Source organism: Mycena indigotica (genome assembly GCF_014461135.1).
Source record: "Mycena indigotica strain 171206Taipei chromosome Unknown Mind.scaff0002, whole genome shotgun sequence".
In the NCBI taxonomy this organism is placed as follows: domain Eukaryota; kingdom Fungi; phylum Basidiomycota; class Agaricomycetes; order Agaricales; family Mycenaceae; genus Mycena; species Mycena indigotica.
The window spans coordinates 4718381-4742889 of record NW_023503001.1 but is presented as its reverse complement, the minus strand read 5'-3'; the positions used below and the strand labels follow the sequence as shown (position 1 = coordinate 4742889).

Below are 24509 nucleotides of genomic sequence, written 5' to 3'. Positions count from 1 at the left end.
GCGTGGATCCAAAAGGAAGTGTGTGTCTACCCATTTCGGGCGGCTCAAACATCACAGCAGACTCGTGGTTTGACTGGAGATGATGGAACAACTCTCCATCCAATGCGATATCGAGCATGCGGCTGGCAAAGAACACGCTCCGGATAAACGAAATCAAGCGGTGGAGCAATCGCGAAGAAAGGCAAGAAAAACAGAGCGGAATGACAAAACGGTCCTAGTCGATGAACAGTCAACGACTCTGGGAAAGCACTCTTCAATTGGTTTGCCAAGGGAAAGGACAAGGTTGCACTAGTTCAGAGTATGAATGACAATGAGACCCATTTCATTCTCAGTGAGATCTATGAATAGGTAGTGGTCAGCATGGTGCTGCAACTTGATTGAATTCGTGTTCTCTAAGTAGGGACAAGTGAGGCAAGCATTGCAGGAAATGCTCCGAGGGGAAGAATGATAGTCGCACTCATTTGCGATGTCGAGAACCCGAATTGTCCTTGACCACGAAGAGAAAAACGGGGCGAAATGACAACATAGTCGATGAACATCCACAATTCGGGGGAACGGATCCTCGTTGGTTTGCCCGGTAAAAGGACGAGATGACATGAGTGTCGAGTATGTATGAGCAGGGCTCATTTCTTTTAGTTGGATCTAAGTATACTGTACAGTCAAATGAGGAGGGAGTGGGCCAGTGGTTCAACATGGATCCGTGGTTTGATTTGACTTTGTGACCTCTCGAATGTCGAAGAAGCGTCAAGCGGCGAAAGCGTTGTCGAAGTCACGATAGATGAGGTCGACATGAGGAAAGGCCCTGGGAAGAAGGATCTTGAACATCTTGCATTCGTGATATGCTAGGATTTCATTTGTGAGAAGTTGAATTCTCTTTGGTAATCTAGATGGTTTTCGTCTTGAGCAGCTAGTTCGCCTGTGGGTGGGTGTAGTTGAAGGAACCGGTATTTGCTTGTGAGAGCGGGAAACAAGGAGATGACAGCAATATGTCCGAATTGGGGGCTCGATCCGATGTGAAGTTGACACCCTTCAACTCCAGAGGTTTGCCCTTGTCCACGTCGCGTCGCGGGCGATGAGCTCGCGCAGGTCGCCCTCGCCGCCGCCCATACCGACATTGCGTAAAACAAAGTCAACAGAAACCTTTCTCAAAACGTTGCGCCGAAAAGCATCAATCGGCAAACGGCTTGGTCGAAGAACAACTGCAACAGATGAACACCCGTCTCTTCGCCCTGAATCCCCAAGTACTAGCAGCATACACACTTCCGGCTTTCAACCACCCGTGAAGAAGCGTAGATGGGTACCTGGTCGACGCAGTTCAGAGGTTCCGCCACCATTACCTCCTCAAAGACCAAGTTCTGCATTACCCGGTCTTGAAGATGAATGTGTGTCATACAAACATTTTCCAGTATTATTCTCACTCAGTATTATAGCCCAATTCTTCGAGCTCGACACCGATGTAACCCGTATGGATGGGATCATCGATCCACAAATTATTCATAGTGCGGCCAGTTCACCAGACAGTGGTCTTTTTACCTCGAATTCCCCCACCCTTTCCGTCGGTCACTCGCATTCCCAAATCTTCTTCAGCAATCCCTGGGTCGGCTCCACCGACGCATCAGGGCCTACTCTCTACACTGACCCTGTTGCACCCAACGAGGCGGACTTTAAGACACCTGACAGCTGGCATACACACCGGCCAAAATGGGACTCCGATGCAGAAGCTTCTTCTGACGACGAGCAAGATAGGCCGAGTCGCGTTGTTGGCCCACGCTGGAAAATCAAAGTCTATGGGCCAGATCACACAGAACATTTATTGAGGGTCTCGGTCAACGACACCGTTGCGTCTTTGATGCCCCAGCTTAATGCAAAGCTACCCCCGGGAGAGGAAAAGGAGACACATGAGCTGTATCTAAGGCAATGGGGCACTGGTTTGTGTCATTCGCTCTCGATCCTTCTAGTCCTCATTTTCCTCAGAACGGAAGTTACGCAAATCGGAAAGGCCAGCCAACATCCTCCGACGATGTTATTTGCAAGCGGGTTACGATGAAACGGATGGGTATGACCTACATGGCGGGGGAGTCCCATTCCTGTTCAGATTCGTGTATCGGAGTCAATTTCTGGGGACCGCTGTGGGTATTACCCGACTTCATTGATGCGTTGTTAACCAATTAGTTTAGGACGACACAATATCATCATCCGGCTCCTTTGTCTATACGAATCTGACAGGACGGAGCCTCACGGCGCTGCCTATTCTGCTTCACCAACATGCTCCTAGTATCCATTCGCTTATTCTCTCGCGAAATCCTCTCGGGACTGCCATTCCCTCCGACTTTCTTCAGGCATGCACTGCTCTCCATCAACTGACGGTCACCCACATGTACCTTCGCAAGGTACCGCGGAGCATTCGAGGTTGGCGAAGCAAAACGCTCACGCAACTTGATCTGTCTGCCAATCGTCTTGTCACTCTGAACGGCGATGATGGAGAAATATGGCTTCACGAGTTCGGCGCACTTACCAGTCTTCAATTGCAAAATAATCGTCTGGATGGGCTCCCGACTTTGCTTCCCCTCGGATTGCTTGAGTTGAATCTTTCGAACAACCGGTTCACTCATTTACCCTTGAGTGTGACCCATCTCCCTAGTCTCACCAGCCTTGATATATCACATAATGCCCTTCCCTCACTACCTGCAGAGATTGGCCAACTCGGCACGCTCACAAAACTGATTATGGCCTGCAATCACGTGACAGAGATTCCATCCGAGTTTCTAAACCTCCGCGATCTGCAAGAACTTGACTGTCGACGCAATAACATTGGCGATTTGGGGATTGCTTGTGCACTTCCGCAGCTGATAACGCTCACAGCGGACCACAACAACAATCTTCATGGGCTGGCCCTCAACTTGGGTCCAAATCTACAGTTCCTTGACTTGTCTCATAATGAGATCACCGAACTCGTTGTACTTCCCGGACCAGTCCCTACATCTCCCTTCGCTATCACCTCTCTCGACATGTCCTATACCAACTTGTCGGTTCTTCCGTCGTCTCTCTTACCCTCACTTCCGTTATTACGCACGCTTCTCCTGCATCACAATGCTTTGCACAATCTCCCATCATCGCTTTCCGCATGCACATTTCTCGAAACGCTTTCGGTTGCTGACAACCACCTCAAATCCCTTCCCTCGAGCATCGGCTTTCTCCAGAAATTGGAGGTGCTCGATGTACACGGAAACAGTTTAACAGAGCTGCCCCGTGAACTATGGGAGTGCGCTAGTCTTGCAAAGATAAATGCCACTTCCAACCTACTCCGGGGCTGGTGGGATCCTCCGCCAGTCTCGGTCGACGATCTGCCAATATCAATAACGACGACAGTAAAATCTGGCCTACTGACAGTTCCAACACCTTCCTCTCCCTCTCGTCACTCTTTTTCATCTCGCCGCCCGTCCGTTTCTCGCGAAGTCGAACTGCCACCATTGGTTCACTCTCTTGAAGCACTTCATCTTGCAGAGAATGAGTTAACAGACGAGGCCCTTCTTCCAATGCTCCTTTTCAAAGAGCTTCGGGTGCTGAATTTGTCCCTCAATGACATCCAAGAGGTTCCTCCTGATTTGTTCGTCCGCCTTGACAAACTTGAGGAGGTATATCTCAGTGGAAATCGTCTTACGCGGTTTCCTAGCGAAGGTCTGGGTCAGTTACAGAGGCTGGGTACCCTTTTCCTCAATGGTAATCGCCTCTCACATCTGCCGTCCGAGCTGGGCAAGGTAAAGAGCCTGACGCTACTTGATGTGGGCAACAATTTGCTCAAGTATAATATCAATAATTTGGATTACGATTGGAACTGGTGCGTATTTTAAACTCAGTCATCGATTTGGCATTGACATGATCCCCCCCAGGAACTTCAACCAAAACCTCGTTTTCCTGAATTTATCGGGCAATAAGCAGTTGGAGATCAAGTCCGATGCGTCCCATCATCAGCGCGTCAGCACCAGCACAAATTCCTCTCAGCTTGATCGTCGTGCCTTCTCTGGGTTTTCCGCTCTCTCTCACTTGCGGTTACTTGGGCTTATGGATGTCACCATCACCACCAACACAGGCTCAGATATTCCTGACGAAGATGAAGAGCGCCGAGTGCGGACCTCGTCCTCACTGGTTAATGGGCTTTCGTATGGCATCGCAGATACCATTGGCCGACATCCTAATCAACCACAACATACGCTCATGCATATGGTCGACCTCGTTCACGAGTTTCGTGGCGCCAAACGCGACACAGTTTTCGCAATGTTTGGACGAGCACTCCCGCTTGCGACAGCGACACCAAGCCCAACTGGTGTAGTGCCAACGGCAACTGCAAATAGCCTTGCCAAGTACCTCAGAGACCATTTCATCCGTGTTTTCAATCAGCAGCTCAACGCCATTGACCCACATAGAGCGGAGGGCGTCCCCGATGCGCTTCGACGAACCTTCTTGAAGCTTAACCAGGAGTATCACGATTCCCTCTTTGGCAACAGTTCCGCACCGCGAAAGATGTCTATCGCGAGTCTTCCGAGTCCAAGCGACATCCACCAAATTGGCGCTTCCGCTGTTGTCGTCTACATCGTTGCCCATCGATTGTATGTCGCAAATGTCGGCAACGCGCTTGCAGTCATATCACGTGATGGAACAGCTCGAAGGGTTTCCCGCAAGCATGCACCATACGATCTCTCGGAGACAATACGGATAAAGTCCACTGGTGGTTGGGTGTCACCATCCGGCCTAGTCAGCGGGGAATTGGACATTTCGCGGTCGTTTGGGTTTTATCACTTGATGCCATCAGTGAATGCCAGACCAGATGTCTGTGAATACGAGCTCAACAGCAAGGATGAGTTCATAATCATTGCTAATCGGGGGCTGTGGGACTTTATCGAGCCCCAGACGGCTGTTGATATTGTTCAGCGGTCGTCGCGGGAGCCAATGGTGGCGGCGCAGAATCTAAGAGATCTTGCCATGAGTTGTGGGGCTGAGGGGAGCACCATGATTATGGTTGTCTCGCTTGCAAACATGTTCAAGGAAAATCGAGCACCGGCTGAAGAGGAGGAGCAAATCGAGCGGTACCGCAAGCGTCGGGGTCCTGGTGTCCTCGAGAAAACACTTGATCGGCTGCGAGACGAAGTTCCGGCGCCAATTGGGAATATCGCGGTGGTCTTCACCGACATTCAAGGCTCGACTCATCTTTGGGAGGCTACACAGTCGGGAATGATTGCTGCTATACACTTGCACAATACCCTTCTGCGACGTTACTTGCGACATTGTGGCGGGTATGAGGTCAGGACTGAAGGCGACAGCTTCATGTGTACCTTCCCCACCGTTCTGGCCGCTGTTTGGTGGTGTCTGATGATCCAAGTGGAGCTGCTTGGCGTCTCATGGCCTCAAGATATTCTTGAATGTCCTGACGGGTCACAAGTTTTGGACTCGCAGGACAACGTCATCTACCGCGGCCTTCGTGTTAGGATGGGAATTCATTGTGGCGCGCCATCTCTTTGTCTAACCGATCCCGTGACTGGTCGAATGGACTACTTTGGCTTGGTCATTACACGGGCGTCGCGGATTTCCAGCATCGCTCGAGGCGGCGAAATTATGTGCAGCGCGGACGCTATGGCGGAGCTTAATGCACACGTTCTTGAGTCTGAACCATCAGTAGAATACCCAGAGTCACCTTCCGTCTCCAAAGAGGTGATTCACGCAATTCGAGCCCTTGGACCCGCCGTTGTCCCCGTTGGTGAAGTTAAACTCAAAGGTCTGGAAGCGCCAGAAACCCTTTCGTACATCCTGCCTCAATCGCTTGCGGAACGACGACATTCGAGCAGCAAGGATGTCGTGTCCACACCCGTCGTTGCACCTCTGCCCATCATCTCCATCAGCCCACCAGTGGCCGCCATTATCCCGCCAGCCCCAATCCAGAGGAGAAGTCCCGCCCATGAATTCAACACTGAGCATATTCGCGCGCTCGCGCTGCTCTGTGTCAGGTTGGAGTTTGCTGTGGCTGGGCGTCCGTACTCAACGGACCTTGATACGAGTCAGCATCTTCATGTTTTGCTGCCGACCAACCTCGGACTTATGACTGAAACTGAGCTTTTGGTTATTCTCGAGTCACTTGCTATCCGCATGGAGAACCTTGGGGCGCTACTCGCTGGTCGGGCACCCCTTCCTCTGGAATCACTCGTCGCAGCCCTACGGGGACTCGACGAAAGGACGTTTAACCAAGTGTTGTCCTCTGTTTGTTGATTTATGTTGTCCTTGGTATATTTCTGCTTTCCACTACATATCTATATATATCGCATCCTACGTAGAACCTGCATACATAGTCTGTTGTAACCCCATACACTGTAGTTTTAGCAGTTTTTCCTTTTTTTCCCCTTGGCCTGTCGTCTGACGTAAGCTCATATTACGTCAGCTTACATTGAGCAAAGCTTCGCCTTCAACTTCCATGGCTACGGGCCGGTTTTTGGTTCTTCTATTCACGATCTTAGCTGGCGTCTATTATTTCGACCTCCACAACCATCCTGCTGTTCAAGAAGCCCTCGAGAGACCCGCTTTTGCGTTCTTGGCTGCTCTTCGACAACAGAATTCGTTAGCAGTTCCCAATGTACCTGTCGTCGCGCCAGTTGACGCACCCAACCCTCAAGCGACTGTGGCATCACCTACGGGCTCCACAAGAGCTCCATTTACTCGCCACATAGTCGCGGTCGGGGACCTCCATGGTGATGCCGGGAATGCCCAGAAGGTCTGTGTTGTTGCCAGGCCTGTTGGCGCTCGCTTAACGACCGCAAAAACAGGTCCTCCAATTCTCCGGTGTCGTCGATGCATTTGGGAACTGGACTGGGAACGCCGACTTTTTTGTGCAGACGGGGGACATAATTGACCGGTAGACTACCAGCTTATTTCTTTCGTTTTGCTTATGGAAACCCAGGGGGGACGACACGATCAAGCTGTACAAGTGGATGGAGAGGCTGAGGGTGCAGGCTGCCACTGCCGGGGGACTGGTCATGACGCATTTGGGTGAGTTGGAGTTCTTTGGATATTGGTGACTGCTAACTGGAATGATCAGGCAACCATGAAGTTATGAACGCGATTGGTGTGTCTAATATCATTTCCCCCCTCCAATTATAACCGAGTCTTTGCAGGTGACTGGAGGTATAAGCAATATCTGTGCTTGCCAACCTGCTAACTTTTCCAAGATATGTCTACCCTTCGGAGATCAACACCTTTGGGACTGTCGCAGCACGCCAGAAGATGATCTCAACTGGGAGCATCGGCCGCGCATGGGCCCAAAACTACACGGCAACTTCCCGCTTACCGCTCCACCCCCATCTTGGCGGGCCAAACACTCCTTTCCCACCACCGCATCACCCAATCCACTTCCGCCGCGAAGACGACTACGAGGACGAAAGCGACCACACGCGCTACTACGATCCAGAGGAGCCACTTTCCCACTCAGCGCTTTCCTTCGTTCATGGCGGTCTGTCACCGACCTACTCAAACCTCGCGCCATTCCCCACCAAGATAAACGCGCTATCAAGTTCGCTGCTAGAGAAACTGCAACACCGCGTCCAACCACCGCCCCATCCTCCAAACCACTACCCAGGACTGCCGCAGGGCACCACCAGCGAGGAAGTCGAGTTGTACGACTCAAATGGGCCGTTTTGGTATCGTGGGTGGGCGACTGATACTGAGGAACAAGTGTGCGTGGATGTTGAAAAGGTGTTGGCGAGAACGGGCACGCGGCGGATGATTATGGGCCACACGCCCGACTTCACGGTGGGTTCAGGTTACTTGTCTATCTGTGGGGGGCTAAGCTTGAATTGTAGGGTATCGTTTCGCGGTGCAATGGGAAAATCATTATCATTGACACGGGTGAGCGGGAAGTCAGCTTTTTTTGAGTGTCTGTAATGGGTTTTTCCAGGAATCTCACATGCCTATGGAGGAGTTTTGTCCGCCCTGTCAATCCATTACACCTTTACTCCCGTCGAAAGCGATGACGGAGAACCTCGCTGGGTAGAACGAGAGGTTGTGTCGACGCTCTACGCTGACAGACAAGAGATTATCGTGGACGAGGCACGTGAACTTGTCGGCAACTTTCGATTCCAATAGCATGTTGTACTATCTAGATCTAACTTATTCCAACCATCCGAAACACACACAAAAAGAAACCTCTAACTCATCAGAGTCCATCGCTTCCTTGTCGAGCCCTTGCCAGTGAGCTCCACCAACTTGACCTCGCGCTCGCGCTCATCGACATCAAACATCTTGCGCAGACTGTCCACCTCCTGAGACTTTTCCTGGACATTTGCGGTCGCCTCTTTTGCATTATTACGCGTGATCTCCAACGTCTCCGTGTGGGAGTTCAACAATGCTTGCGACGCCTCAAACTTGGCACGGGCAGCGAGAAAGACAGCCTCGTGCTTCTGGAATGTCGCCAGCGTTTTGTTGTACGTCGATTGCGCCTTCTCCTCACGCTGCAAAAACCGTGTCAGCCAAACAGCTAGACCCCCGTCGACGCCACACACCTTGACCGCGGCCTTCTGAAGGTTGTGGAGCTCTGACAGTTCCCGCACGGCAATGTCAAGCGCTTTCTTCTCGACTTTCGCCTCCGACTTGATTATTTTGGCAATCTGTTTGTTGCTCTTCGCTAAATAGAACTAATAAGCGTCTTGCGTTGAAAACACAAGTTGGCAACGCACATTCCCGCTTGGCGATGTTGGCCTTCTGCTCGTCGGTCAAGGCGACATCGGCAGAAGCAGCGCGAAGATGGAGGCTATCGTCTGGCTCGGCGGTTGCGTTCGGTCCTGTTGTACCGGCTCCGTTAATAAAAGTGGAGCCAGCCACGCTGCGCCCGTCTGCATTAGTGAAGACGGAGCGCTGCGCAATCGAAGTGGCACGGCCAACAGAAACGACACGGGCGTGTTGGGTCTTGGGCGAGTGGGAAGACGGGGTTGGCGAGGGGTTGGAAGTTTCAGAGGGAGCAGCAACGGTATCGCCAGCTTCAGCCATCTCCTCGTCGTTCTCCGGAACTGGGTTATTGGGAGAGGTGTTGGTATAGGAATTAGTAGTGGCGAGGGTCTCACTGGTAGGAGACTCTACAAGGGCTGCATCGGGGGTGGTATCTTTGGTTGACATGTGTGCGATAGGCGCGTCAAAGTAAACAGAAAACTCGCTCGCGCCAGAAGGAGTGGTGGTGGAGGGCATAGAAAGTATTTACAGGCACAGCCGCAGAAAGACTTTATATGCTTGAGAATGACGGGTTGCGTCATGGCCCTGAACAGGGGGCTCAGTGAGGAGGCACGCTCAAGTGGCCTTGCGACGCCTCTCTCGCTTTGAGCACGTGTCGAAACGTGCGAGAAACACGGTGACCGCGTCGGTTGAACCCGATTTCGTGGACAGCGAGTTGAATAGGCTGGAGGCTGACAACTTCGAAAGTCATGATCTTTTGGAAACGCATATCGCGCGGGTGCCGCCAGCGAGCAGCGACTTCTTGCAGTCTAAGGGATTGCAGGCTCGTGCTGTGGCGGAACAACATTGAGGCGTCTTTCAGGGTATCGACATCCCGGGCTGACTTTTTTACTTGCGTTAAAACTAGGGATTGTAAACGATGGCGTTTGTTCAGCGCAGCGGTCAGCTCATTCTGTAAACAATTTTGAGCACAAGAGCAAAACAAAAATAAGGACACGAAATACCATTGAAAACGTGGGATCAGACGAGCAGGAGATGTCCAAGTGAAGAAGGTGCGGCGCGGATTGCAGTAAATCGGCGAATGGCTTCGCGTAGTCGCTTTTCGCATCAGGCTCCTCGGAATCAGTCGAACAGTCCATCCAAATACGAAGCGAAGTAAGCGGAAGTTGAGATATGGCCCATAACGCTCCAACCAAAGGAAACTTGCCCAGAGGCTGATTCGTCAATTCGAGGCTTTCCAGAGACTGAACGTTATGGAGATGTCGCAGCAATATATGTCTTGCACTAAAATGCCGCAGATTGGGGAGCGCAGTCGGCGGCAAGTTGAGCGACAAGGGAAAGTACCAGCCCTCGAGTTGATGCAGAGTGAGACGTTCTATGCACTGTAAGGAGGAGATGAACCCAGCAGTACAAAAGACAAAAACAAATCTTACGGGATGTCGAGCGAGGAAATTCGCCATGGCCAATCCGTTATTTGTGCCCTCAACTGTCCCAAAGGAATCCAACAGCACAAAGTCCCCGATTGTTAGGTCACGCAAGAAAGGCCATCGGCCTTCAAACAAGGGGCGAACATCGATATAGCGCTCATTATCGGTGTCAATGGTCAAATGTTGGAGGTTGTTGCACGAATATAACATATTCCAAAGCTCTTGCGGTAGCTCGTCGAATGGAGGATGGAGACTACTGGCAACGAGTTGTTTGACGCGTAGAGTGAACCCAGTCAGATTTTTAAAGTTGAACAGCTAGAAAAAACACTGAGAAAAAGAGACGAGGTAGCGAGGAAAGAACCTACGGTACTCTTGACAGGCATAACGTTTCGGGATTTGAAAGTAAAATCACCCAGTCCGATTACTACTCCTACATGGCGAAGGTCGGGGCAGCTAGTGTGTGCTAGTCAGTCCAGAGGGAAGACGTTCGGCACAGGACGGTACAGACTATTTGGCCAGGGACTTCCAGAGATGGTCGTATTTTGGCAGTTCCTTCCCGTCCCAAACGAACTTCTGGAGATTTACCATACTCTCAGCCATCTGCTGGATTGTTACGACGACCCAGCTCTCGATTTCGCGCATGGAAGTTGAGGAGTGGATCCAATCTTCGTTATTCGGCCGAACGACAAGAGTCTTGATGCATCCACAAATGTGGGGATGGGCCAAGAGAAAGGTGAGTGTATTCTCGCACTGCGCACTTGAGCGTAGGTCAACATGGCCATATAATGTTGGTAGAAATAGTGCAAAGAAGCGTTTACTCTAGATATTTTGCATCAGAAAGCGGGTCGGTTTTACGCAAAAGCAAGGCCTCACAGTGAGGGCCAGATTCAAGACATCGACGGAGGGAAGGTGGTGGGCCGTTTCGAGGAGAAGGTCCTCTGGGAGCGATGCCAGCTTCCTGCTTTCTGAGGCGGTCTTTGGGCCAAGGAAATTCCACGAGCGGATTTTTCGGAGGAGATTGGGGGGCATGGGCGCTCAAGACAAGGGCCTTTGGAACATATTGGCAAGTGCAGTGTTGGGGAAACGTGAGCACATTTTGCTGATCGAATCAACAGGATCATTTATTTCACCCTTCCCACTTTCTCCCCCACCAAAATGCGAGCCCAACTCGTCGCCACCACTCTGCGTGCTGCAGCGCGGCCCACACTCGCGAAAACAGCCTCCCGTCTGGTCGCTCTCCCCACCCGTTCATATAGCGACCACCCGGCCGAGACTTTCGAATCCTTCACCCAGCGTTATGTCGAATTCTTCAACCAAGCTGAGGACGTCTTCGAGGTTCAGCGCGGCCTCAACAACTGCTTTGCTCATGATTTGGTTCCTGCCCCTTCCGTCATTGACGCTGCTGTTCGCGCCTCCCGACGCGTAGACGACTTTGCCACCGCTGTCCGCATCTTCAACGGCGTAAAGGTCAAGGTGGAAAACAAGAAGCAGTACCAGGAGTATCTTGATGAGCTCAAGGGGCTGAGGGAAGAGCTTGGTGCGTGTTTTTGCTGTGTTCTGTCCACCCGGCTCACAGAAGAGCCAGGCATCACGCTGGAGGAGGAGCTGTATCCCGAGACGTCATGAGTAGGCTTACCGCATGTTAGTACTTTCACCTTAGTCGTTTGAGGGCTCATTCTGAGGTAGACCTGCCGCTAGACGCCGTCGTATGGAGTTCATTCAAAAATCCTTGTCAACTACAGCTCCGATAATACCAGGAACGAACCATTGGTGAATAGAATATGTACTCATAGACGCTCCAACACTGAGTGATCTGCCCGACTGCAAGGGGGACGAGACCGGGCCAGCCACCAACGAGAGGTCTGTCATGAAAATCATTCAAATGCCTCTGATGGCCTTTCCCACAATCATGTGGCCGTCAGAGTCCTCTTCTTGACTGCAAGTTGTCGAGGGCTTGTCAAACGTTGAATTGCCTGCCAGGGAGTTCGTGGGCGTTGATTCTAAGTATATTTGACGGTAAATATATCACAAGTTACAGCTTAAATAATCTTCGCGACCTCCTTGTCAATAGCATCGGGAGTTGTGGTTGATGCCCAACGGTTCACGACAACACCTTCCTTGTTGATAAGGAATTTCTCAAAGTTCCACTGCGTGTTTTCTTGAGCGCACACGCCAGTGGGAACCGGTTAACGGCGCACCTTGATCCGCGTCAGCCCCAAGAGACCGGCTTTCTCTGACTTGAGCCATTTGAAGACCTCGTTCGTGTTGTCGCCATTAACGTCGGACTTCTTCATGAGAGGGAAGGTAACGCCATGGTTGACCGTGCAGAAAGTAGCGATCTCCTCGTCGGTCCCGGGTTCTTGCCCACCGAACTAGTAATGCAAGTTGGGCTAAGTTTTTAAGCTAGAGGAGCTGGAGCGCGCGTCATACCTGATTGCAAGGGAACCCGATGATGAGGAAATCCTTCTCCTTATACTTATCGTACAAGGCCTGCAGGCCTGAAAGTCAGATTAGACAAGGCAGTCAATCTTCACGCGCGATTGTACCTTTATATTGGGGGGTAAAACCACTACGAGGGTTCAGGCAACTCTCCATAAGCGCAGTCGACACTTACCAAGCAGAGGCAGTGTTCACGACGAGAACAGTCTTGCCTTTCAGTTCGGCGAAGTCGTAGACTTCGTTATTCTTCTTGGTGGCCTTGAGGGAGTAGAATTGGGACTCGGACATGAGGGATAGGGCGCGGGTGGAGATGGTCAAGATAGAGCGGGTGGTAGATGCAGATGATCTTGAGAGTAACATTTGATGGCAACGTGATTCATGGACGAGCCACGTGAATGACCGAATAGACCGAGGTCATGACGTTGAAATGTTGCACAAACTGGTTATCACGCAGCGTTTTGAGAGGGAACCGATACAATCGACGACCGTCTCGTTGACTACGAAGAGTCAAATTTATACCTTGAGCGTCTTGATTACTTCTGCGTAGGTTTTCTTGAAAAGATCAAGATGGCCAATTTACATGGAATGCTCTCTTTCTGAACGCTGCGATGAGCACACAAAAAAACTTTTGTGCCGAAGCTATATAACTTGCGAGTCAAGTCGAGTTTGTGGGAATGTTCTATATCATGATCAAGAGGGCACACCTGAACGTGGTAAGTATTAAACCTTTTGAGCAACCGTCCCCCCGAAATAGCGAGACGAAGAATGCTCAAGTTCACAATACTCGTAGTTTGCGCACTCTTGGACGTACGACATCCGCTGCCTCTTGCCGTCCGTTCTATACTAGTAATGGTTATTGATTGGTTTCACGCGTTTTATGGGACCACCGAGACCGTCAGAGGTGTGTTTAGGTGGACGGACGGGAGAGACAGTGGTGAACAGACATAAGTTATGAGACAGTGAAGCATAGGTTGATTGGCACACTAACCAGCTGACGAAGGCATTGAGCAATCATTGGGTAATGCAACGAGGATACAAAGTCTGCGTCAGTGGATGCAGTATGGAACGAGTCCCGATTCTGCCAATGGAGTAGGTTGAAGGTTGTGAAGTCAAGACTATGACAAACAACTTACTGTTTGGGCAACCGCTCCTAAGGGGCGCAGTTAACGTTGGTGCTGGAGACAACAATTTACTGTGAGCTTCGGCTTCTTTGCCATTCATTAGTGCTAGTATCCTGGACATGGACATGCCGGGTTGCGTAGCGTTGAGTAACTTGAGGGATATTGTAGCATTTCTTCCACCAGCCTCGCTCAACAACTTGACAATGACATCGACATTATCAATGACCTGGTGGAGGATTAATACGGTGACAGTATTTGAGGGAGGCCACGCCCTCAACGCATGCCCATGTCGGGTGGAACATGTCGGAGCCTCGGAGGTGAGGCGGGTGTGACAAGTAAAAGATGTTGACAGCAAAGTCGTGCAGGTAGAATAGTCGACCGAGCCGGGAGTAGCATGCGATATTTTCCAAAGATTGGTGCTGTCGTACTTGCCCACAACTTCTTGTCTCTTCTGGTTGATGTGTTGGAGCATGGGGTTGAGATGTCACCTCACGCGACCGTGACGCTCGTGTTATTGTACTAGCGAGGTGTGGAAGACATCTATGGAAAAGTAGGCATGTCAAGAGGTCGGCCTCCGTTTTTACAGCCAGCTACGAGCAACTACGTTGTAGGCTGGTACTTTCTTCAAATCAGGCCGAATTTCAATGAAGATTTTCCTCACTTTAGGTAAATACAGCGGCTATCTTGGGTAATAATGAGCAGACTTACTTTTGGAAACCGGCCCAACTTGGTGAAGGCGACCCACAGATCAGGTACCAAACTGGTTCCAGGCAAGGAAATGATTCTGTCAACCTTTGTTACTTACCAAGTAAGTAGCGACAGGTAGCGACTATACTTTGGTGAGGAAGACAGTTGCAACATCGGAAATTACAAGTGCTTCATCAGAACAACAGACCATCCATGATGATCCATCGTTGGGGAGGGAACAGAGCTCATAATTGCATGCCGGCATGCGATGACAGATGTATCCCACAAATCTGTGACCATTGTGTGACAGCGACAAGCGGAGAACACGAGGCACCACACGAGGCAGCAAGAAAGTCGTGGGGGTTGGGGAAGGCAGCTTCGAGTTGTGGTTGAAGTATTGAAAGAAGAATAAGAGTAGAGAGTTTACTGTCGTAGTTATTATAGAACTGCTGGTCGAAGGAAGGAGAGCGAAAAAGGCAAACGGAGTCTGATTGGCCCCATCAGAGTGTGACACATACGGCGATTACCTCTCTTGTCTTGTCTCCGCCACCTACTTCGTCGCTCATTCTCGTCCATGCAGACGCGTCGCTCAGCGGGTCTCACCCCGCTGTCTATCGTCCTGCCTCATCCCAGCCTTCCTCGTCGCCGCTCAACTATTCTTTCATTGGTTCCCTCACCGCGAACCCCACTGAGTTGTGCTTCGCCCACCTCCAGCTTACTCTTCTCTGGAGCTGCCAATCGCAAAAGTACGGATAGTTGGAACAGCTCAAACCAGGATCTCATTGACGACCTGGACTATGACTGGAAGCCTGACCAGATTCTCTTTCTAAGAAGGGTGCGTATTCTTTTTTCATCTCCTGGTTTCCATTCTAACTGCCTACCAGACACTCGACGCTCTTCCTCCCCATCTCTATACGCCATTCAACGGGCCCATACCCCCTTCAAATCTTCTTGACAAGATTGCTCGCGGTGTCGCTCAGGCAAAGGGCGAGGACTGGCCACATTCTCTGCGAGCCACCCGAACCAAGCTAATTGAGCTTGCACGGACACTTGCTGACGAAGACAGCAAGATTCATAAGACTATTCCAGAGGAAAACGTACTTGACACGTCGCGTTATCCATCGTTCACGGAGGGAGATGTTCTGCAACCGACCACCAATATAGGTAGAGTTGGAATAGGTCTGAACTCCAGACGGCCTCTTTACAGGCAGTCGAGTATGGATTTTCTCAATACGTCGGAGCCCAAACCAGACGATAGCATCAGCCGGTCCGTCACTCCCTTTCTGTCCCTTCCATGTGCTTACAGCCGTCCTGTAGCCTTTCAAAGCGACTGCAGAAGACTGATCGTCTTATCCCCAATCCAAACTATCATCCCTATTCTCGCAGTCAAATCAATCGACGATCCTCTTCTCCTCCCAAACCCAACCACGTTCCCTCCCTCATAAGCCCTTCTACGCCAAGCTCGTCAACGCTTTCGTCTCTTACCTCCATTTCCGCGGCCGGTCACCCCCGAACTCTCCGTCGCTCTATGTCTATTACTTCGTCATCGACCACATCTAGTTCAAGGATGAGTCTTGGCAGTGTCGACAACCTTCCGCCAATTAATGACCCTCGAGTTACGCGGATTCGTCGCTCAGAGTCATTTTGTATGCATCCAGTGGAGCCGCGACGAGCTGTTAAGCGAGCCCCGTCGTATGGAGCCCTGGCCCAAGAGTCACGTGTAACTGACATGCCCTCTTCCGACGAGGAAGAGAAAGATCGCACTCGACGTGCCAAGAAACCACGAGTTAGAAGTGATAGCGCTACAACTCCCCCGCTGTCGCCTTCACCAGGCCCTTCCCCGACCCCCTCTCCGGCCGCAACAAAGTCAGGCAAATCCGCCGGTCCGTCGAAACGCAAAACTGCGGCTAGTGTTAGGTCATCCGAATCAACCGGTCCATCTAAATCGACGCGTCAGAGGACCTCCAGTATGTTCGGCCCCGAGCTCGCCCCAATTGTGGCTTGTGAAGCTCCGACTACCCCCCTTCTATCTGCGGCCCCGTTACTCCAGGCCCCTGGTCCCGAAAAAGTCAAGACACTTAGACGTGTTCGCAGATTGCCTGCTGCTCGACGGATATCATTTGGAAGTCTCATTGCGCCCGTTGGCGAGAATGGCCACGAAGCTGACATGGAGGAACGTGACGAAGAACACGCACTTGGGAGTGCTTTCCAATTGCGGTAACCAACTATTGCACCTATTTCGACCAGTGCGCATGCCTTCATTCTCCGACAAGGGGTATCGCAGAAGGATTGTTCCACCATTGTACATTTCTGTAACACCATCGCCTTCTTTCCCATCTCGATGAAATCGACGGGAATAGCCATTTTATCAGGAAATCGGCCCCACCCTCGTTAATTCTCAGTTGCATCGGTGAATGCTGCTATACTCAGCGTTCCGCCTCCAACACTCATTATTGGACATCTCATCAACCTTGTACTAACAGTGGAGCTTACTGCTCCCCACATCCATTTATTCAGTCTCACAACTCCCATCCCATCCATCCATCCAGCAATTGCATCGCACTCTAAACGCAGTCTCGACTGGCACCTTTTTGACACAAGCAAAATAATGATGCTTGATTCTTCGACAAACCTGTTTGCCGCGTCAAATTGCCGATACTCGATCTCCTGCATATCGCATGGCTCAACTTCGAGTCTGCTGTAACACATCAACCACACCCAAAAGTGGTGTCCTGCACACCACCAGCTCTCAAAACGTTCCTCGAATCCTTGCGCGCATTCCTTCAGTATATTCTTCTTGCTTTTATCCAAATGCTTAGCTGTCTACGCACCCGTCCCCCTCTTACGTCTCCCCCACGCTTATAGAGATCGACTGGTCGTTTCGAATTTGCGCTGTTGAGTTGTTGTCTTTTCGTCTCACCCCCTCCTTGCTTCTACACCCACTCTTAATCTTCTCTTTCTCACTGCATATTTTATTTCGGTTATTAGGCCCGCCTTTTCGAAATTCGGTTCGTCTGGCTGGGCTCGGTGGAGCTATTGTACTTGTCGTTGCTGCTGCAGTAGTCATGCAAGGACGTTGATACACCAGTAAATATAATGCAAATATACTCAATTTACCTGGTAGCCTATGGGAAGCGGAAGGTCATCTCCGCCGGACTGTTAGAGCCAACTCCAAGTCTGAATATCACCAATAACTCAAGATCTCTGGTCCAACGCTCCAGGAAACAGTTTTATTCGAAATAGGCAACGGACCGAGGTTCTACTTCAAGACACCACGTTAGCTTCAAACAAGTGTGTGAGCGATGAAAGCGTACCGTATTCCCCCGCACTGGTTCATACATGGGCCTTATGATGCCTCCGACGAAGGAGTTTGGCCGAGCGCCTGCTCTAGAATGACCTCGCCAGTTTTCTGCTGGATTTCACGTCGCAGTCGCAACTGCGCCTCTTTCTCTGCTAGCAACCCCCTCATGTGTAATGTCGCCTGCCACCAGAAGTATCCCGCTCCAGCAAAAACTCCCATGCATGCGACATGCCCTGCTGGATCTTATGGGGGAAAGATTAGTTCACAGTGAGGTGTGACGAGGGCAGAAAAGATGCGGACTGGAGAGCATTGGGCGGCGAAGGATTCCGAGTTGGTAGAATCGGGCGGTGAGTCCAAAGACGGCTCCGCCAACGACGTGCCCGACGAGACCCATGGTGGCGACGGTGTTTAGAGAGATGTGACTTTTGGCCACACTGATGCGGAGTCACACAACGCGTCTATATTCCCCCTTGTTCTTTTCGTCCATCTGCATACTTGCACGCGTCTGAATCGATATGGCCGATTTTCAAACGAGCGAAGACAAGCTGAAAATCGGCAAAGACAAGAAGGACGCTGCTGATGAGGCGTTCAAACAAGGCCAGACTGCGAAAGGTATGCAGAACCGACTTGACGAGAGTACTATGGGCCGCTGAACGAGTCTTCCATCAGCTTTAATGGAATATCATGGGGTATATTGCTTTACTTCGTTTGTTGACATCTCCAACGCGCGCTCTCTTCAAAGGCTCTGCTCTATCTGCTCGGTTTGAACAAGTTCGTTCGTTTATGACCCTGCGACTGTTGACCAACAAACTCTCTCCAAGAGACGCCATGGGAGTTGCTGCTGGTAATCCAGCGCCACCCGTTGATCGCGATGCCCCCAAGGAAAAAGACCGAAGTCTGTCCACTCTCTTCATCTGGGCAGGCAGTTTGATATGCGTATCCAAGGTAGATATTCTCGTTGAAAAAATCTACGCCAACATGTCCGCGTGCCATATCAAGAACGGCAATTGGAAACGTGCTCTCGAAACAGCGGACAAGGTGCGTGTGTGTCGGTGTGTCCACGCAAAGTCCTCAGCTCATCATCGACATGAAGGCCTTGGCTAAGGATGAAAACAACTACAAAGCTATGTACCGCAAAGGTAAAGCCTTGGCGGAACAAGGCTACATCGAGCGTGCGATAAGAGTGTTGGAAGACTTGAAGAAGAAGAGCACGAACGGTCTGCAATTTCCCTGCCCTTCTTTGATTAGAGACCTGACTCTCATTGCAGAGAAAGACGTTGCCGCAGCTGAATCTGAACTGGTTAGGTTACGCGCCGATGAGAAGGAGAAGGAGAAAGCCAACAACAAGAAGCTAAAAGGTGTGTTGCACTATCCGTCTTTTTTTCTTGTTATGCTCAAGACATGTAGGCTTCTTGTCTAGAGACAAGGGCAAGAAAGCTGAAACGGGAGCCGAGGAACTGATCGAGCCCATCCAATCGGCCAAGATTGAAGAGTTACCAGACGATGCTTGACCGGCTCACTCACCTTATCCTACTACTTGCTGTTTGATTTTGTCCTTGCATTTTTTTCTGGCACTGAATATCAATTGTATTTGTACTTGCTTACTCTATCACTGCGAGCCTGTTGATGCCGTCAACGCTTCAGGTTTGTCAGCACCCCTTCTTTCACAAATTCTATGCACCAACAGTGTCGCTGTCTGTGGAAGAAACCATGAGCTGGGCGAATCTCATCGCTCCAACTTCAAGCCTTTGAATCCTGGGCCGACATTCAAGTCGTCGCACAGCTTCACGATGAAAAGGACCTTTTGAAATATTTAAACCGGCCTTCAGATTCGGAACTGTCGAATCTCTGCTTCCTGTGCTGAACGTCGTCATGCAGACTATCGTGAAATTGACGCCGTTGGTGAGTCAGCAGGATGTCGTCGTCGACTCGTTCACGGTAATTACAACGTGGCTGTTTGAGAGCCCTGTCGTCACCAAAACAAAGCCCTGCGGCAGCAGCAAATCTCTCGTCGTCTTCCGGCTTGTCGAACGGTAAAAAACCATATTAAAGCCGGTCGCGTCCGGAAAATGGCTCGTAAAGCGTGTATCTTCTCCTCATCATGAGTGCGAGTATGAGCGTTCCTACTGCGCTTGGCTCGTTGCTGCTAGGCGGTCTATTTGCCTCACTGTGAGCCGTGCACTGTCTTTCTGTCTTTCGCAACTGACTCTCTATGGTAGTTTATCCGGCGTTGTAGCAACCGATGTTGTTGCCTACTTCCGTGTTTACAAGGCCGATGCGCCAGGCTTGAAGGCGCTCATTCTTGCTATTGGGGCTCTCGACCTTTTCCACACCGGCCTTATTTGGACCGCGATGTGGGAGTACGCTATAGCGAACTGGGGCCTGACCTCCCGGATCGACTACATTCCGTGGAGCATAGCGCTCACAGTCCTTATCACAGCCATTGTGACTTTCCTCGTTCATTGGTATGCGTGAGCCCTCTTGAACCGGAAATCTATGTACTCAATCCTCACTGATAGCTTCTTTGCGCAACGGATATTTCGCCTAAGCAAACGAAACTGGTACATGGCTGCCTCAGTAGTTTTCTTTGCTCTTGTGCGGCTTGGTCAGTGTCTCAACAACTCAACTTCGTCAAAGTTGCTGAAAAGGAATTAGCTGCCGCTTCAGTATCGACAGCAGAAATGTATGTGCTGCTACCTTCTGCTCACTAAGCGAGTATTGACATCTCGTCTAGGCTTCGTTATAAAAGCTTTCCTGTCTATATGGTCCACTCTCGCGTCCGTACTTTTTGTTTCTTCGTGCCAGGTTTCCATAACGCCTTTGTAGTGGATCCTCACATTCGGCCTTTCCATGTCGTCCTGCGTCGACATTCTCATTACTGCCTTACTTCTGTACCTCTTCAAGGGGAGCCGAAGACCCAAAGGCTCGCAGTCAGTTCCTTTCCGTCTAACCGCATATCACCGCGCTCATCTAAGGCAGTCTCAACCAAGTGCTGGACCAGATGTCATTATATGCATTCGAGACAGGCAGCCTAACTTGTCTGGGGACCATTGCGACGATGATCTGTGTACGTTTGTCGCTTTGAGTTGTTTTCAGTCGAGCCTGACCACTATTCAGTGGATCACGATGCACCATAACCTCGTCTTTCTCGGTTTGCACTTTGCTATTGGCAAGTGTGAGTTTGGCCAACTCTCGTGTTCAAGTTCCTTGTTGACTGGTTTCACAGTGTACGCGATCTCTCTGTTAGTCACCCTCAACACGAGGGAGGGCATTCGTCGCAGTCGTGCGACTATGCTGGCGGAGCGTGGGGGCGTCCTCGTGCTGCCAGCGGAGATTCCTTCAGATAAAAACTCCTCGTCTGGCCACGGCACATATTAGATAGCACCCACGTTTCCTCCTCGGTTCTCTTTCAGATAGCTTATTGATCTTCCTAATGTCGTGTTTGTAATCATTCTGTTTCCCTCTTTGTCCGGGGAATCGGGTGTTGAATTTAATGGGCAATTACGAGGACTCTTCGCGTTTGATCAGAGCTCTAAGTCGGGAGTTGAATCCAATCAGGTCAACATGACAGACTAGACTCCCAATCAAAAATTGATGCGATACGACTTCCAGCTGCAGTTCGTCATAATCTTCGAATGTTTGGACCTTCTCTCTCTCCTTGTGCGATAGACAAGAGGATTGCTACCCAGGTTGAACATTGGTATCTACCCTCGGATGTTCGTCGGTCACGGTATTCGAGTACACGTCACCGGTACCTTTGGACTCCAACAGACTCCAACCAAGTTGAACCAGCGACTCATCCCATCGGACACAGGTGGCATTGCGTTGGCCGCATTCTCTTCCGAACAGGCGATAAGGTCCCGGCTTGGATTGAGGCTGGCAGTCTGTTACGGGAACCCGCCAGACAAAGGACCTGAGGACATACCTTACTTTGTGCCGATTGGTGTCGCCGCGATGGCCTAACCGGAACTCTCCGCGAGTCTGTCTACTGCAGCATCCACTTGGCGCCAGCATCACGGGCGCGATAATGACAAAGTGGCTAAAAATCCCTAGGACCACCAAAACAAAGCCCTACATCAAGGTTCTTTTCAACTCAAAACTCCGCATTCTAGGGACGACAAGTATTTAAACTCCAAGGCGCCAAAAAATACTCAATAGCTTGCTTCCTCAACATGGCTGTCGGCGCCCTCTCTACTACGCTTGGCTCGATGCTCATCGGAGGCTTCTTTTCTTCCTTGTGAGAAACAGACAATGTTTCCGTCTCGGTAGACTGATCATGAATACCAGTTTGGGCGGCATCGTTGCAATCGAGGTTGCTGCCTACTTTCGCGTCTACAAGACCGATTCGCTCGGCTTCAAGGCGCTCGTCCTCACAGTCTTCGCTCTCGATCTTTTCCACACCGGGTGCATATGGGCTGCGATGTGGGAGTATGTGATAACGAATTGGGGAACCACCTCCAAGCTCGATTTCATTCCTTGGAGCATATCGCTCACGGTCCTGGTTACGGCCCTCGTGACTTTCCTGGTCCACTGGTATGTCTGAATTGTGCTTTTGGATCCTTACTCAGTCGCTAACGATAGCTTTTTTGCACATCGCATATTCCGCCTGAGCAAAGGCAATTGGTATATGGCGGGTCCCGTGGTTTTCTTCGCCTTTCTGCGACTTGGTAAACGCATCCACACTTGACTCGCTTCTCAGGATTGCTGATCTTGATTAGTGGCTGCTACTGCATCAACAGTAGAAATGTGTGTATTGCCGCGCGACATTAGGGCCATCGCAGTCAAACTGACTTCAACAGGTTTCACTACCAGAGTTTTCGCGTCTTTGTGGCACGTGTTCGCGTCCGTGTTTTAGGCTTTCAACATGACCGTGTACTGATCAGAAAATCGTAGTGGGTGTTCACACTGGGTCTCTCCTTCTCGTCCTCTGTCGACATTCTCATCACCGCCTTGTTCCTATACCTCTTCAGGGGAAGCCGAAGACCTGAAGGTTCTCAGTCAGTTTTCTTTCTCGGGGATTCCCATTATATGCTTATCAAGATTTTTGCAGTCTGAACAAGGTGTTGGACCAGCTGGCTCTATACGCATTTGAGACAGGTAGCCTGACCTGTATCGGAACCGTTGTTTCAATGATCTGTGTGCGTCCGTCGCTTCAGACCGTTAAGCTCGCTCATTAAACCGCATCCTAGTGGGTGACGATGAACCGGTCTAATCTCGTCTTTCTCGGTTTGCATTTCGCCATTGGCAAGTGTGAGCTCCTTCTAGCCTTCTTGTCTTTGGGTGTTCAATCATCTTCCAGTATACGCCATTTCTCTGCTCGTGACACTCAACACGAGAGAGAGCGTACGTCGCAGTCGTTCGACAGGGTCGACGGCAGATCGTGGGGCCGTCCTCATTTTGGAGGCCCGTTCAAACAAAAACCACCGCTCATCGAGTCCATATTTCGTATGCTTACTTTCCTCCCCAATTCTAAGATGTCTTGATAGCTGTTTTTCTAGGCAGCGGCAATGTCGCAGACCAAAACTGTCTGTCCCCTTGAATCCTGTATCGTAGCCATACTCACCTTTGCCCAGGAGGTTCAAATCGCAGTCGAACGCAACGTACAATATGATTTGCGGACTGACCAGAGTCATCTACAACAGCCAGAGCCCAAAAGAAACACTGTAAGTTAGAGAACGAAGACATTGGTAGGGACATTGTATTTAATTCGCTTGATTGAATCGCTGGTTTCCCATTCAGTTGAATAAGAACCCATTGGATAGAAGCCCCGTCAAGCTGCGTGCAGCAATGCCTGCGGCCATTCCGGACCGACGGCGAGCCAAACCACTATATGCGCCGCTGCTAAACGAGGCTCCGATGTAGTCACGGATGCCCTGTTGGAACTGCAGTTCACGTGCAGCGGCATCAGGATAGGCGTAGGCGGGGAAGTCTGAGCGGACTAATGGCCAAGGTAGTTGGATTCCCAGTCCTCGTAAGGCTGCTCCGATGTGCGCAAACGTGTCGTCAGGATTGGATAGAATCTTGTGGGCAAGATACGTATTCCAACCCTCCCAAGTCAGGACACTCGACCCAGCACATTGAGCGCCAATGGTTTGGTCTATGATCAGGTTGGCAGATTGCTTTAAAAAACTGTGAAACATTGCTCACAATACAGCGGCAGCACGTGGCTCTCGAAAAAAGGCGGGATAGGCCGCCCGGCTACCTCCTTGAAGCGCCGTATTTTACTGGCTTCGATGAGTTGTGTGCCTGTTGGCAGGGTAGTTCGGTCCAACGCAATGAAGAGCTCCCTTGAGATGATATGGAAAGCCTCGAGCCGATAGCCTTGGCTTCCAAATAGTTGTGTCGGAGATTCTTGTTGAGGCACGTTAGGTGTGGCTGGGAAGGTTCCTCCTTGTGTGGTGGCCGAACCAGAGACAGTCGACACACCCCGAACATTGGGTCTAGTCGACGAGCTACCAGGCGTGGGTGATGAATAAGGCGATGTACCACCGCTGGATAAAGGCTCTGCTTGCGAGGCGTTTGGAAGAGAGTCTTCGCGCTTCACCGCCGATGAAGACTCCCCAGAGTGGAGTCTAGTCCCACATTCGATGCAAAAACGACCTTCTCCAGGAGTACCGCACTCCCCACAGTAGACCATGGTCAAAGCAGAGGATAAGACTAGTATGAACGCGCTTCAAGGCCGTTATTTGGCAGATGGATGGCATTGGTCGACACATCTATTTTCGAGCGTTAGCGTTCCGAATCTGAATCATCTGGGAGAGTCTGGGAGTAGTTGGGTTTCAGCTGGATGAACGATGAGCCGCTGGATCGCTGGATGGCGAGTACCCTACT

The 24509-nt window shown here is 50.8% G+C and overlaps 12 protein-coding genes across 12 annotated transcripts; 7 read left to right on the top strand and 5 right to left on the bottom strand.

Moving 5' to 3' along the window:
* Positions 1-1048: 1048 nt before the first annotated feature.
* MIND_00258000 (Adenylate cyclase) lies at positions 1049-6258 on the top strand (the record flags this gene model as incomplete). Its single annotated transcript, XM_037359458.1, has 5 exons — positions 1049-1382; positions 1431-1928; positions 1975-2129; positions 2178-3838; positions 3891-6258. Exons 1-5 carry the CDS (start codon positions 1073-1075, stop codon positions 6256-6258), a joined length of 4992 nt encoding a protein of 1663 aa, XP_037224553.1. The 5' UTR covers positions 1049-1072.
* Positions 6259-6451: 193 nt separating this feature from the next.
* MIND_00257900 (Adenylate cyclase) lies at positions 6452-8124 on the top strand (the record flags this gene model as incomplete). The annotated part of the gene is made up of 8 exons (XM_037359457.1): positions 6452-6757; positions 6810-6898; positions 6944-7032; positions 7082-7108; positions 7158-7167; positions 7212-7791; positions 7842-7887; positions 7937-8124. The coding sequence occupies exons 1-8, from the start codon at positions 6461-6463 to the stop codon at positions 8122-8124; spliced, it is 1326 nt and encodes a 441-aa protein (XP_037224552.1). The 5' UTR covers positions 6452-6460.
* Positions 8125-8186: 62 nt separating this feature from the next.
* On the bottom strand, positions 8187-9219 carry MIND_00257800 (DNA binding protein Ncp1; the record flags this gene model as incomplete). Its single annotated transcript, XM_037359456.1, has 3 exons — positions 8187-8489; positions 8541-8662; positions 8715-9219. The coding sequence occupies 3 exons, from the start codon at positions 9217-9219 to the stop codon at positions 8187-8189; spliced, it is 930 nt and encodes a 309-aa protein (XP_037224551.1).
* An 82-nt stretch (positions 9220-9301) lies between these two features.
* Positions 9302-11159, bottom strand: MIND_00257700 (DNA binding protein Ncp1; the record flags this gene model as incomplete). Its single annotated transcript, XM_037359455.1, has 6 exons — positions 9302-9655; positions 9708-10085; positions 10137-10445; positions 10496-10583; positions 10639-10949; positions 11004-11159. 6 exons carry the CDS (start codon positions 11157-11159, stop codon positions 9302-9304), a joined length of 1596 nt encoding a protein of 531 aa, XP_037224550.1.
* A 126-nt stretch (positions 11160-11285) lies between these two features.
* On the top strand, positions 11286-11756 carry MIND_00257600 (COX5A subunit VA of cytochrome C oxidase; the record flags this gene model as incomplete). The annotated part of the gene is made up of 2 exons (XM_037359454.1): positions 11286-11667; positions 11716-11756. The coding sequence occupies 2 exons, from the start codon at positions 11286-11288 to the stop codon at positions 11754-11756; spliced, it is 423 nt and encodes a 140-aa protein (XP_037224549.1).
* Positions 11757-12169: 413 nt separating this feature from the next.
* Positions 12170-12944, bottom strand: MIND_00257500 (Telomerase reverse transcriptase; the record flags this gene model as incomplete). Its single annotated transcript, XM_037359453.1, has 5 exons — positions 12745-12944; positions 12677-12699; positions 12561-12628; positions 12329-12502; positions 12170-12277 (listed from the first exon to the last, which is right to left on the bottom strand). Exons 1-5 carry the CDS (start codon positions 12927-12929, stop codon positions 12170-12172), a joined length of 558 nt encoding a protein of 185 aa, XP_037224548.1. The 5' UTR covers positions 12930-12944.
* A 2007-nt stretch (positions 12945-14951) lies between these two features.
* On the top strand, positions 14952-16598 carry MIND_00257400 (uncharacterized protein; the record flags this gene model as incomplete). The annotated part of the gene is made up of 3 exons (XM_037359452.1): positions 14952-15212; positions 15262-15644; positions 15695-16598. 3 exons carry the CDS (start codon positions 14952-14954, stop codon positions 16596-16598), a joined length of 1548 nt encoding a protein of 515 aa, XP_037224547.1.
* A 1125-nt stretch (positions 16599-17723) lies between these two features.
* On the bottom strand, positions 17724-18072 carry MIND_00257300 (uncharacterized protein; the record flags this gene model as incomplete). The annotated part of the gene is made up of 2 exons (XM_037359451.1): positions 17724-17920; positions 17979-18072. The coding sequence occupies 2 exons, from the start codon at positions 18070-18072 to the stop codon at positions 17724-17726; spliced, it is 291 nt and encodes a 96-aa protein (XP_037224546.1).
* Positions 18073-18193: 121 nt separating this feature from the next.
* On the top strand, positions 18194-19189 carry MIND_00257200 (TPR-like protein; the record flags this gene model as incomplete). The annotated part of the gene is made up of 7 exons (XM_037359450.1): positions 18194-18290; positions 18348-18367; positions 18421-18449; positions 18500-18716; positions 18772-18895; positions 18947-19036; positions 19086-19189. 7 exons carry the CDS (start codon positions 18194-18196, stop codon positions 19187-19189), a joined length of 681 nt encoding a protein of 226 aa, XP_037224545.1.
* A 590-nt stretch (positions 19190-19779) lies between these two features.
* Positions 19780-21056, top strand: MIND_00257100 (uncharacterized protein; the record flags this gene model as incomplete). The annotated part of the gene is made up of 9 exons (XM_037359449.1): positions 19780-19847; positions 19898-20143; positions 20198-20283; positions 20334-20361; positions 20413-20455; positions 20505-20608; positions 20658-20745; positions 20796-20853; positions 20905-21056. The coding sequence occupies 9 exons, from the start codon at positions 19780-19782 to the stop codon at positions 21054-21056; spliced, it is 873 nt and encodes a 290-aa protein (XP_037224544.1).
* Positions 21057-21850: 794 nt separating this feature from the next.
* Positions 21851-23350, top strand: MIND_00257000 (uncharacterized protein; the record flags this gene model as incomplete). Its single annotated transcript, XM_037359448.1, has 11 exons — positions 21851-21915; positions 21966-22211; positions 22260-22345; positions 22397-22424; positions 22478-22520; positions 22572-22675; positions 22729-22816; positions 22868-22928; positions 22978-23123; positions 23177-23203; positions 23252-23350. The coding sequence occupies 11 exons, from the start codon at positions 21851-21853 to the stop codon at positions 23348-23350; spliced, it is 993 nt and encodes a 330-aa protein (XP_037224543.1).
* Positions 23351-23413: 63 nt separating this feature from the next.
* Positions 23414-24315, bottom strand: MIND_00256900 (uncharacterized protein; the record flags this gene model as incomplete). The annotated part of the gene is made up of 2 exons (XM_037359447.1): positions 23414-23775; positions 23826-24315. 2 exons carry the CDS (start codon positions 24313-24315, stop codon positions 23414-23416), a joined length of 852 nt encoding a protein of 283 aa, XP_037224542.1.
* Positions 24316-24509: the final 194 nt, after the last annotated feature.